Consider the following 11,227-nt stretch of genomic DNA (forward strand, 5'->3'; position numbering starts at 1 on the left):
GAGACCTAGCTGCACATATAAAACGACGGGCTCTTGGATGACCTTTACCACTCCAGAGCAAGCTCTTGGCCCAAGATAAATAGACACATGAAAACATCAGCTCAGTAGCACTCAAACACACAAATCAGTGTTAGAAATTAAAGGAAAGGGAACAGAGAACAAATAAGAAATCATTATACGCTGTGTAAATCACTGGTGCAAAGAGATCTGGAAGAATGGGTGGCTTTGGTTGCCTCATCTTAAAAAAAGATGCATGAGATAGAGAGGTTCACAGAAAGATAACAGAAATACAGCATGACTTCCCTATTAAACAATGGCAATGGCTCTGTTTTCTTCAGCCTAGAAAACAGAGAATTTGGGGAAGGATAAGACAGAAATCTATACAACCACGAACAGCATAAAGAGATCAGATAGGGATCGACTGTTCATTGTTTGTTCTCACAAAAATACAGTGAGCGTTGTATGAAGCTGGTAGGAGTTAGCCAGGTTCAAAACAACGCGAGGAGAGTCCTCATGCAGCAAACAGCAGAAAAACAGAAATGCTTATGAAAATATTGTGAGCAAAATAAGTTTATACAGGTTCAAGAGGACTCTGGACAAGCACTCAGGGAAAAGAGACTTATTTGGTTTGTCTGGCTAGTAGCCCCTATCAGGGTCAGGGGACCTTACAGGGGACTGAGCTGAAAACAGCTGGAAACTGGGAGAGTACTGCAAGGAGGTGGTAGCATTTGTCATGCTTGTCCTGTTTTTACTCTTTCCTGTGCACTTACTTCTGGGAGCTGTTGGAGACAATACTGCGCTAGAAGTACCCTTGGCCTGAACTAGTACAGCTACTCTTATATTCTTACGCTTCACTTTATGATACATATTGTTTATTTTTTTGCCATTTCCTCAAAAACCCAAGTGATTTTGTCAGGAGCGCTAATAAAAGCACTGCTTCTCAACTGAGAGAGTCACATTTTAACAACAAAGAGGTAAAAGTGAAAATTAAAACCCGAATGAAAAAACTGGGTGTGCACTCTTTGGAAAAATATTATCTAAAATACTTATAATTCAAACTGACAACAGTTCTGGTATTTGATTTAAAAAATTTGAAGTCCTGCCATCAAGCGGCCTCAGCAGATTCACTGATGAGGCACTGCTAAATCAACATGCGACTGAAGAAAAGAACAATTTTGTTTCTGTATTACTGCTGAAGTTTCTACTATTTTGAATTTGGTGCAATATAATTACAGGTGCACTAGTAACGGCCATAGATAGCTTGAGCAGAGCCGTTTCTTTAACAGAGTTTTCAATATGCTGAAAATCTACATAAATATTTGAACTGTTTTTGAAGATTCTTATTTTGCACTAGGGAAACAAGATACAACATCTGCACAAAAGTGAGATCATTTTGTCAAGGGAGTCTCAAGAAACAGTACTAGGAATGAACGTATTTGAAAACATTCTCGTACACACAACTTTTTCAACATGCTCTTGTGCCTCAGATTATGAGGGTATCACCCCTATTGGATTTGGCCTCTGCTCACCTGAAAAGATAAGGAAAAAAAAAGGTGGGGGGAAGAGAGTACGTGCAAGAGCACTGCACGTATGCTAAATTGCCAAACAAAACTAGGTTCACTACTTCTGTTTCCTTTCTACATTCTATTTTGCATGCTAACTAATAATGTTTCCTGTTGAAAAGCTGAACAGAGTGACCTTGTCAAGTCCAGATCCCACCAAAGAAGGCAGGAAGAATATCTTGCAGAAGATTATAAATGAGAGTAAGCATGAAGTTTCAGCTCTGAATGATTCTCAACCGACTGTCCCACCTTAAAGGACAGTAAGCGTCTTCATGTGGCTGGACAGTGAAACTAAGCTATCTGCTTACATAGCAAACAGGCCAGGATGCCTTTCCCTATGCTATTCTTTCTCTGACACACTTTCTCAGAAGGAAGCTTTCCAGCATGACGTGCCAGAGAACAAGGCTGGAGGAACCCTGCGTAGACTGCTATACTGGGACCACAAATGTGTAGAAGGATCAAGGCTAGACTGCAAAAATTAGAGTGAATCTCAGGACTATCAGTTATTTTGCAAAGATACACACAGCTGATTTTAATCCCAGGAGCAACTAGGGATAAATGATTTTGCTAAACTCTGTCTTTCGGCTCAGCTGCCAAACTGATTCCCTTTGTGAGCCTCTTCAAGAGCAGAGCAACAACATCAAGCAAATACACTTTGAAGAGGGCCTCAGCTGAAGCTTGGTGGACCTAACACATCCTATTTCAAACCACACCTTATGAAAATGTTGCAGGTGACAGATATTAGCAGAAGCAACCCCCTGAACCTTGCAGCTGCTAAAAAATGGGTTGTACAGCACAGGAAGGTAAGGCCACAATACCAGCCAGGGCTTGAGTATGCGTCTGTGGCAGAACCACTCTGAATACAACCCCTCACTCGTACAATTCTAGTGTAGCTAGACAATTATGACATTTTGCACTTAGTGATCTCTTTAGAAGATAATTTATTTTTTCTTCTAGTATAGGCCTAGCCTAATAATTTAGAAAATGGGTCCTCTAATCTCAGGCTCTGCCCAAACATGATTCAGTGCCTGCCCAGCGTGGACTTCTACATTGATCATGTACAGTTGCACACTCAAAAAGGCTGACCATGCTTTGAGCAGGAGGCCGGACTAGAGATTTCCTGAGGTCCCATCCAACCAAAATTATTCTATGATCTATGGTCACTCTTAAGGAAGCAACTAGGTGTTAAACTGAACAAAATACCATGAAAAGCTAGCAGGAGATGCCTACTCAACTCTTGTTGTGAAGAATTTGGCATGACAGATCAGATCTCTGCTGCAAACTGGAAAAAAAAAAAAAAAAGCATTCCAAGTATATGCTATGAACACCCAAGACATGGGGAAGAAAACAACAGAGTGAGAGGGATACTTCACAGCTTACTATTCTGCAAAAGCTGTTGGCGGTGTATCAGCCCCAAGGCAGGGCGGACAGAGAAAGTCTCCTTTTCTCTTACTCCCCCTTCCAGTCAGATGTACCACTAGGATGGAAACTGGCAACAAAAGCACTGTCTACAGCCCATGCAGTCCAGGCAGAAGCCAAGAGGAGGCAGAGCTACTCATAAATGGTTATTAGCACATACCCAGGAAGCTCATTACCATTTTCCAAACAAAACAAGGGAAATTCACTACACAGCAACCTCCAGTGATGCACAGAAGGCGATTAACACCATCTTTCAGTCTCCCATACTAAACAAACTTTAGTATATCCACACAGTCTTTGCTCTGCCACAGAGCCTAGGACTGTAGCCTTATCAAGAAAAGGCTTTAAAATGTTTCTTCTCCTTCTCCACGAATTACTACGCCACTTCCTGTATAAAGCTCCTATACATCATCTTCTATAGACATCAAGGTCAAGCTTAGGTTGACTGTGGGCTAGTTATATAATACCTTTTCAGTTCTTCCTTTCATGTATTGCAGATAAACCCCATAATACTCACCATCTGTTAATTCTTACTCTGCCATGGTCTTAGAACATCATGCTTGTTTTTGGAGCGCTCTGGTATCCCTCAAGTATAGGTCCAGAGACAGGCTGTATCAGCAGAGATGTGGCAGTGCATCTATAGCCATCCCTAATCCCAGCAGCAAAACAAGATTGAGCCAACTGCTAAGAAACTCATGGATCAATAAAACCGCATCCGATACTGGATTATTGGCAAAAGAATAAGAAGGGAAATAACAATAGAAAGGTCTCTACCACAGCACATAGAGACTAATATAACATTACCTACGCTCTAGTTTAATTTGATTCTTGTTCCTACTGACAATTTGGAAGATCAGAGCAAGGCTGTACAAGTTAACATGTCCCATCCCATGCATTAACTCCACATAGTTTCATTTTCAAAGGTTTAACATCTTCCGCTTTTTGTTGTAGCCCCAAAGCTACAGTGCTAATTTACTTTGAATTAGCCAAGTTCTGTGGCAATTAGCGTAGGTGTTAAAAGAGGGCTTTGATAATATTGAGTAAAATTACAGAAGTAAACACTCTCTTGTAAACTACTGAAGCACCTTTGTTCTCCTCACTCACCACCTCCCTCCGTACTTTAACTAGCAAGAGAATCTACTTTTAAGAAAGGCATTTATTTTCATGCATAGATTCCATCTAAGGTATTATATGCAATTTTTGCATCATAAAATTGAATCATCTTCATTTAAAACAAACATTTCTAGTATTTATTGGTCCACATAGAGCTGGAATAGAGACAGGGCAATCAGGTAATCAGTTTGATGAAAGAGAGCTTGATCAAGAGGACTCCAAAATTCAGCAGCTCAAGCATGTGTCACAGCAGTCACCCACACAACACATTTTGCCACCTCTCCCCTCAAGAACAGGGCAAACATTTCTCTGTGACTGTTGAGGCACATCTGTACGTTAACCAAACCAAAGGTGAAGTTCCTATTTACAGAGGACAGCATTAGGTGAGACATCGGGACTGCAAGAGGCACACAAAGTATGTATTGACAACTTTTTGACATAAAATCACGTTTACATTCATCACTGAACCTGTGACTTTCCCAATACTTGTATTCCTTTTTATGCAGGGCAATAAAGTGGAGCTTTCCATTAGGGGGACACTGGTAACATCCTTCACTGAAGTGAAAGTTCCTAAAGTGGAAGCACAGCGCCAAAAGTAGAGAGACATTTCTGAGACAACTTAACGTTGGCAGGCAGAATTCTTTTCTTACGGAGCCAAAGGGCCAAACAAACGCCACAAGGTAAAAGGAAAGCAGCAGGAGATCCCACTCATCCTCTAGGCCTGAGTCACAAATCCTCTGGGACACTAGGTGATTTCAAGGCCTCATAAAATAACCTTTTCAAAACCTTCATTCATAGCATACAATTACCCCAAATCCAATATTTTCAGCAAAGACCAATGAGCCAAATGTCAATGGAGTTCACCAGCTGACTAACCCTGGGGTTCAGCTACAAACTCACTCATAAGCGTTACTACAATCAACAGGGGTTACAAGAGATGCTGAAGAGAAATGCAGAGAATAGCCACTCAGAGGAATGGAGAGGGCTGGGGGTATCTCAGAACAACTACAGGGAGCACTTAAGCCTCAAGTGTTTAGAAGTTCTGTTTTGTTTTTCACTATAATGGCACTACAGAGAAAAATGATCAGATGTTGAGTTCCACAAGAACAGATTACAGCAACTAAAACCCACCATGCCAAACACATTAGTGATAAGTTTGCCCTTACCTTTGTGCTCAATATAAATGCAGGTCAGAGCATAAACCACGCTGATCAACTACAATGCTACAAATAATCTCAGTATCTGAAGATATGTTAAATGTCTACATCCTGCTTCAAGTGACATTTTTAACTGCTTCTCTAACACATCTGATCCATAACCATTTTTAATCAATGGCCAAGCGGTCCTGAACATCTCCCCTCTCTAGGGCGATTTTCGGGTGACATTCCTAAGGAATAAAGCTAAATAAGACGCATCTTCTACCCTTTCATTTTGTTAGCATCTAAGCTTGTTAGCAATCTTTTATAAATACCCTTGTAACAATAGGGAAATAGACTGGAAACCCATGAAAAATAACTGCTGTGAAGAACTGGTTCTTACACCTTTCTTCCTTCTCACAGGTGGCCATGAATAAGTAGTTCACTTGCATATGCCTGCAAATACTTCCAGGATGGTCCCTAATGTTTGTGACCGGTTTATACTCAAATTGTGCTGACGTTGTATTTATGTGTACACAATATGCAATCTGTTTTTTATTGGCAATAAAGAAGTGTTATGGATTGGGACTTTGACAGTTAAACAGTGATGCACAGCTGCCAATTTTATTCATCTGATCTCTGCAATTCCAGTGTTGAAGACTAAAAGCTCAAAGAAAGACAGTCCAAAATACAGTTAAAAATACTATCATACTGACATGCACCAAATTGCTGACATGAAAATAATGGGATCCATAGACTTGGACAACAACGAAAAATGGATCATGTTGACTTTAATCACAGAAACCGCAGCAACTTATAAAAGGATTAAGTAAAAATAGCTCGTAATACAGAAGAGTAAAAATTCTAATTGAACACTGAAATAGGTAGCTTATGCTCATTAGCATTGACGATGCAATTTAACACAATTGCATTTCCATACCAGAGATCCATTTGTCACTATTATCACCACCACCTGAAAGCTGTGCTACTAGCCTTCCCCCCAAAACCCAGCTTCCCTGCATTTAGGGAAAGCACATTTCCCAATTGATTTTATTTAATGGTTTGTTTTCATCATCATTGTGTGGAAATGCTATTATGTATTTTCATTCAAACTCTTGATTCACTTTTTTTTTTTTTAAGTATAAATTGTATCTAACAAGAAACACACCAGGGATCTCTTCAATCCCCAAAGGCACTTTCTTAAAAGGAGAGAGAACAAAGGAGAAAACCTCCCAGCATGTGCTTTCCAAACCAGCTTCTTAGGACAGTATCAAGAATGACAATACAAGAACATAAGCTTTTCTTTTTTATTCTTTGATCCATGTATAATTGAATTGATTATTGCAAACTGTGTAATGATTTCCAAAAGACTTGAGTAGAAGGCAAAGATCACAACAACGTAATAACCAATTTAAAGAGATGTAAGAAATATTGAAGGAAAGATTTAATCACTCAAGTATACTCCTTCCAATTAGAAAGAGCTTTAAATAGCTTACCTTGAGATAAATTAGAGTCTGTATGCAATTATACAGGAATAGTAATTAAGATCAGGAAAATTCACATATGTCTTAGCCTATAGAGTTAGGGAAGCAATCCACAGATTAAGATTTTTAAGTTACCTTGTTTTATCACAAGAAATGAAAACATCCTAGTTTAATTTATCCAAAATTTTGAGAGTACCAAAGAATTCAGTAACCCTACAAGTCCAGGATCTCCAAAGTATGTTTCATCTTAACCGATTGATATTTCCTAAATGGCATGCAAATTCTCAAATGAGGCAGAAGACCAAAAGAAGAAAATACTTCACAAGAAACACTGATTCATGATTTATAATTCTGTGAAAAATTATGGCAAATAAGAACGACCACTAGTTTTCTTGGGAAAAAAAAGGATCATTCATTTTACTCCGGGTGTTTGGCAATGCTATGTGTCAAATCGCCTTCCCCATTTTCCCCGTTAATCTTGTGGGTCCTTTACATAGAAAGGCAAGAAAGTTTTAGGGATAGAAAAAACATGACCAAAATTCTCTGCCAGACTTTTTCTTGCAAAGGCAAGTTAATTACCTACCATGCAACTATTTCATTTGATTTTAGTTTTTACAGGTCACTAGATCTGAAATCAATGCCGTTTGGTAATTAATCAGAGGAGAGATGTGGAAAGATTTTACCTAAGAAAATTAAAATAATGAAAGGAATTCACTGTTTATTTTTCAAACAACAGCGTCTGAGTCACAAACTCTCCCTCAGTTAAGTCTCCTTTCAACTTTCAAAAAAAAGTATGAACGTAAAAGTATGTTTTCTTGGGATGCATTCCTACATAAAAATACCCACTGCTCCCAACTACAATATAACACCTTTGCATTAGCCATGTTTTTCCAAGGATCACGCTCCTCGCCCAATACTTAAAAATTGAGTTATACTACTTCTGGAAAACCCAAAGCGTGACACAGCTATAACTCCAGGCAGAAATATCATCCTTCCCGTTCTTTCCCCCTCCTTCCCAACAGAGACACGCATACTCCTTCTTTGCATGGTCTAAAAAAAAAAAAAAAAAAAAAAAAAAAAAAAAAAAAGCATTCAAGCCCCTTATATTGAAGGTTTCAAAGTAACAATTTATGAAGTAACTTTTGTTTTCCTTATCTTACATTGCCAAGTCCTCCCAGCTACCAAAAAAACTCCTCTTCACATAGAGGCAGAAGGCACCATCCAACCACCCCAGCTTGCAGGTACTGCTAACTTTCCCAAGCAGTAAAGTAAAACTGAAAATACAGTCAGTTTGACATTTACCCTTCAGATCCCTAAGGCTGCAACGGTACTTAAAAGAAGGAAAAAAAAAAAAGTCATTTCTGTCTATTGGTTCTCAAGAAAGAGAAGCAGGCTTTAGGAGGCGCTCAATAAAAAGTCAGGTATGACAAGCGGACACAAATATACTTCTACACAAACCCTAACTGTAAAGCTGCAGAGAAAGAGCAGGAAAGGCCTCTCCCCCGCGCTCGCACAGCAAAGCGGCGCTCCAACACGTGTATACACACACTGAGCCCGGAGGCTCTGCAGCGAAGAAGAGGAGAGGCTTCAGATTTCAAAGCTCCTAAGATCAATAAATTGTCAGTTTTAATAGTAAAGTCAAGCCTTTTAGCACTGTCCTTTGACCACCATATTGCCATCTTAACACAAACTGGGGGAAAAAACCAAAGCTTTATTCCCTAGCTCTTGCTTCTTTTCACTCCAGTTGAGTCAGTTATACGTACATATACATCAAATACATTCAAGCCAGCTCCCGTGCACCAAAAATCCTAGAATCAGTTACCAAAACACACTGTTCCATTTACCATGCCAAGACAGACAAGATTTTACCACTGGAATCAAATCTCAACCTTTTATCTCTTTACGCGGGGAAACGAACGTAACGCGAAAAGAGGCTTGGGAGCAACCCCGCTCAGCAATACCCCTGGCAAGATACCCTGAAAAACAAAGGGCAGAGGAGGATTTAACAACCTATTTGTCCTGACCTGGCAAAGAGAGACCCCAAAGAGTCTCAACACGCACAAAACATCAGCGCTTCTTTACCTCTTGACAGCACCACGAGCATCTAAAAATGGAAGCACGCGAAACGTTTGACAAGCAGAAAGAAAAGAAAAAAAGAAATCAAGACCCACAGAAAGACAAAGGATTTCCCTAGACAGGCTTCACTGCGTTTTATACTCTACGCACTTCTGATTTCCGTTGTATTAACTTCAACGTACGAAACAGCAGGCCCCTTCGCGAATACCGGCCCCACGGCAATGAAGTTCTCAAAACTTTCGAATACATGGCAGCGCGCAAGGAAGAGCTGGCACCTTCTCCCCCCTCACCTTGCCAACACGAAGCGATGGGAAAGGATGTTTTTCTCCCCCCCCCTCCCCTTTTTCCCTCTTGCTGTTGGCAGCGCTGCGTGGGCTCCCCGCCACCCTCTCCCATCCCCGCTACCTCCCCCAACGCGAGATGCGCCACACGAAGTCGCGCCTTCTCCTCCCTGCCGGGGCGGACGCCTACCGAGATGCCACCACAGCCCAAGGGGGGGGGTGGGGGGGAACCCACCTAAAAAGTTCCACGCGTCCAAGGGTGGGGGGGGGGGGACAAACAAACTTCGCGCCAGGGTGCTTCGGAGCACAGGGGTTGGGGGGGGGGGGGTTGTGTTTTTTTTCTTTTTTTTTCTTTTTTTTTTTTTTGTTTTTAAATCAACGAGCTTCGCCGGGTGACAGGAGACCCTCAACGCGACGCCCTCGGCGGGCCACCCGCGGCGGCGCAGCGGGGGCGGCTCCTTCCCGCCGGGGGCGGCTCCGCGGCCGCCTGTCAGCGCCGCCGCCGGGACGAGCCCGCTGCCGGCGGCTCCTTTCGGAGCCCCCTGGAAACTTTGCGGGGACCGGGGGGAGGCCGGCGGGAGGCCTCGCTCCCCACCGCCTTCGCCCTGAGGGAAGCGTGGGGGGGAAGGAGTGGTCGGTAACGGCCGTCCGGGGGCCGGGCGCTGAGGGGAGCCCTCCCCACCCCGCCGCGGCCGGCCAGGCCAGGGCAACGCCGCCGTGGCCCCCCGCCGGCTGCTCCGCGGGCCCCGGGGCGGGGGGGAGATGGAGGGGGGGGGCTCTGCCCGGCGGAGGGAAGGGAAGGGAGAACAGCTCCGCTCCCCGCCCCGCTCCGTCCCTTAGCCCCCGCTGCCGGCGGAGAGTCGCCGCCGCGGCGCGGCAGGGTGGCGGAGCGCCGCGCCGCCCGCGGAGGGAGGACGAAAGCGGAGGGAGGGGGAGAAAAAGGGAGGGGAGGGCGACGCGGGCCCCGAGCGCGGCGGCGAGAGGCGTCGCGCAGGGAATTGGAGCTGCGCTTTACCTTTAGTTCCGCACTGTCCGCCATCTTGCAACTGCGGGCGCAGGCGCAGTGAACCCCGCCGGGACGACGCCGCCTCCCCCCGCCCTGCCCTCCTCTTCCCCCCCTCCTCCCACCCCCGCGCCGGCACGCAGCGTTTGAATCACGGCGCCATTTTGTCCCTCCCCCCGGGCTCCTCCGGGCGGAGGAGGGAGGGGGGCGGCTCTGCCTGCCGGGAGTCCCGGCGGCCGGTCGCGGTGAAGCTCCCGCGGCGCTGCGGCAGGAAGGGGACGAGCCCGCCCGCCGCGGTCCCGCCTCGCCCGCGGCTCCCTCCGTGAGGGGGAACGGGAAGGAGGCGGCCGCGCCGCCGGGCCGTTAGCGGCGGCCCGTTGTCGCCTGCTGTCTGTGGAGCCGCCGGACCCTCTGGAAGAGGAGGAGAGAGGTCGCTACGCATTCCTCTAGTCATAAGTTGATTAAAATAGGAATTTTGCCACTCCGCTTCCTGCTACTTAGTCTTTAAATTACCTCCCCCCCCCCCCCCGCGGAGTGGGAACAACGCGGGATTAGCGCAGGGTTTATCGGTTGGGGGGGGGGGGGCTCCCGGGCCGGTGTCGCCACAGGGGTCGTTCCCCCCCCCCCCCCCCGGAGCGGCGGGCCCGGGGAGCAGAGCGTCCTGCCGGGCGCCTTCCTCCGCCCCCGCTCTTGTACCAGCTGCGCCGCAAGAGGGTAAAAATTAATCATGTTATTGTTCCTCAACTCCTGCGCGGGCAGTTCAATGAATCAATAAAATACCGTGCCCGCGGTTTTGGTTTTGGTTTTGTTTTCTTGCCCTCGTTTACGAAAAGCAAGAAAGACGGCCTAGGTTCTGTGTTTTTATGGGGCCTGCAGAACCGGAGCGGAGCTTTTAGATCTAAAATTGACCGCTGCATTTTTTTTGAGTTAAAGCTGGGCTCTTTTTAACAGCAGACCAGATCATATGGCGGGAAAAATGCATCCTAAAAATCCTATGTGATAAGATCACTGTTTTGGTTGTGAAGTCAGCTTAAATGTTAGCACTTAAGTCATGCACCTTAGTTTGATTCAGCTTCCTCGTACCTGTGAATTATTCTGTAATTACAGATTGCCGTGATGCTTTTTCTGCTTGTCCTTTCCCTTAAGGAAGGTC

At 44.7% G+C, this 11,227-nt stretch overlaps 1 protein-coding gene across 2 annotated transcripts in view; it reads right to left on the reverse strand.

Annotated features, from left to right (window-relative positions):
- PIAS1 (protein inhibitor of activated STAT 1) overlaps positions 1 to 10,161 on the reverse strand; it is a 59,709-nt gene extending 49,548 nt beyond the window's left edge. Inside the window, exon 1 of one of the 2 annotated variants that reach the window (XM_068958521.1) lies at positions 10,087 to 10,161. In XM_068958521.1, the coding sequence (XP_068814622.1) occupies positions 10,087 to 10,110 (24 nt within the window). In that variant the 5' untranslated portion in view covers positions 10,111 to 10,161. The remainder of the gene's footprint in view (positions 1 to 10,086) is intronic. The other variant, XM_068958525.1, reaches the window with a different exon arrangement.
- Between the last annotated feature and the right edge of the window lie 1,066 nt (positions 10,162 to 11,227).

Source organism: Struthio camelus, chromosome 12 (assembly GCF_040807025.1).
Source record: "Struthio camelus isolate bStrCam1 chromosome 12, bStrCam1.hap1, whole genome shotgun sequence".
In the NCBI taxonomy this organism is placed as follows: Eukaryota; Metazoa; Chordata; class Aves; order Struthioniformes; family Struthionidae; genus Struthio; species Struthio camelus.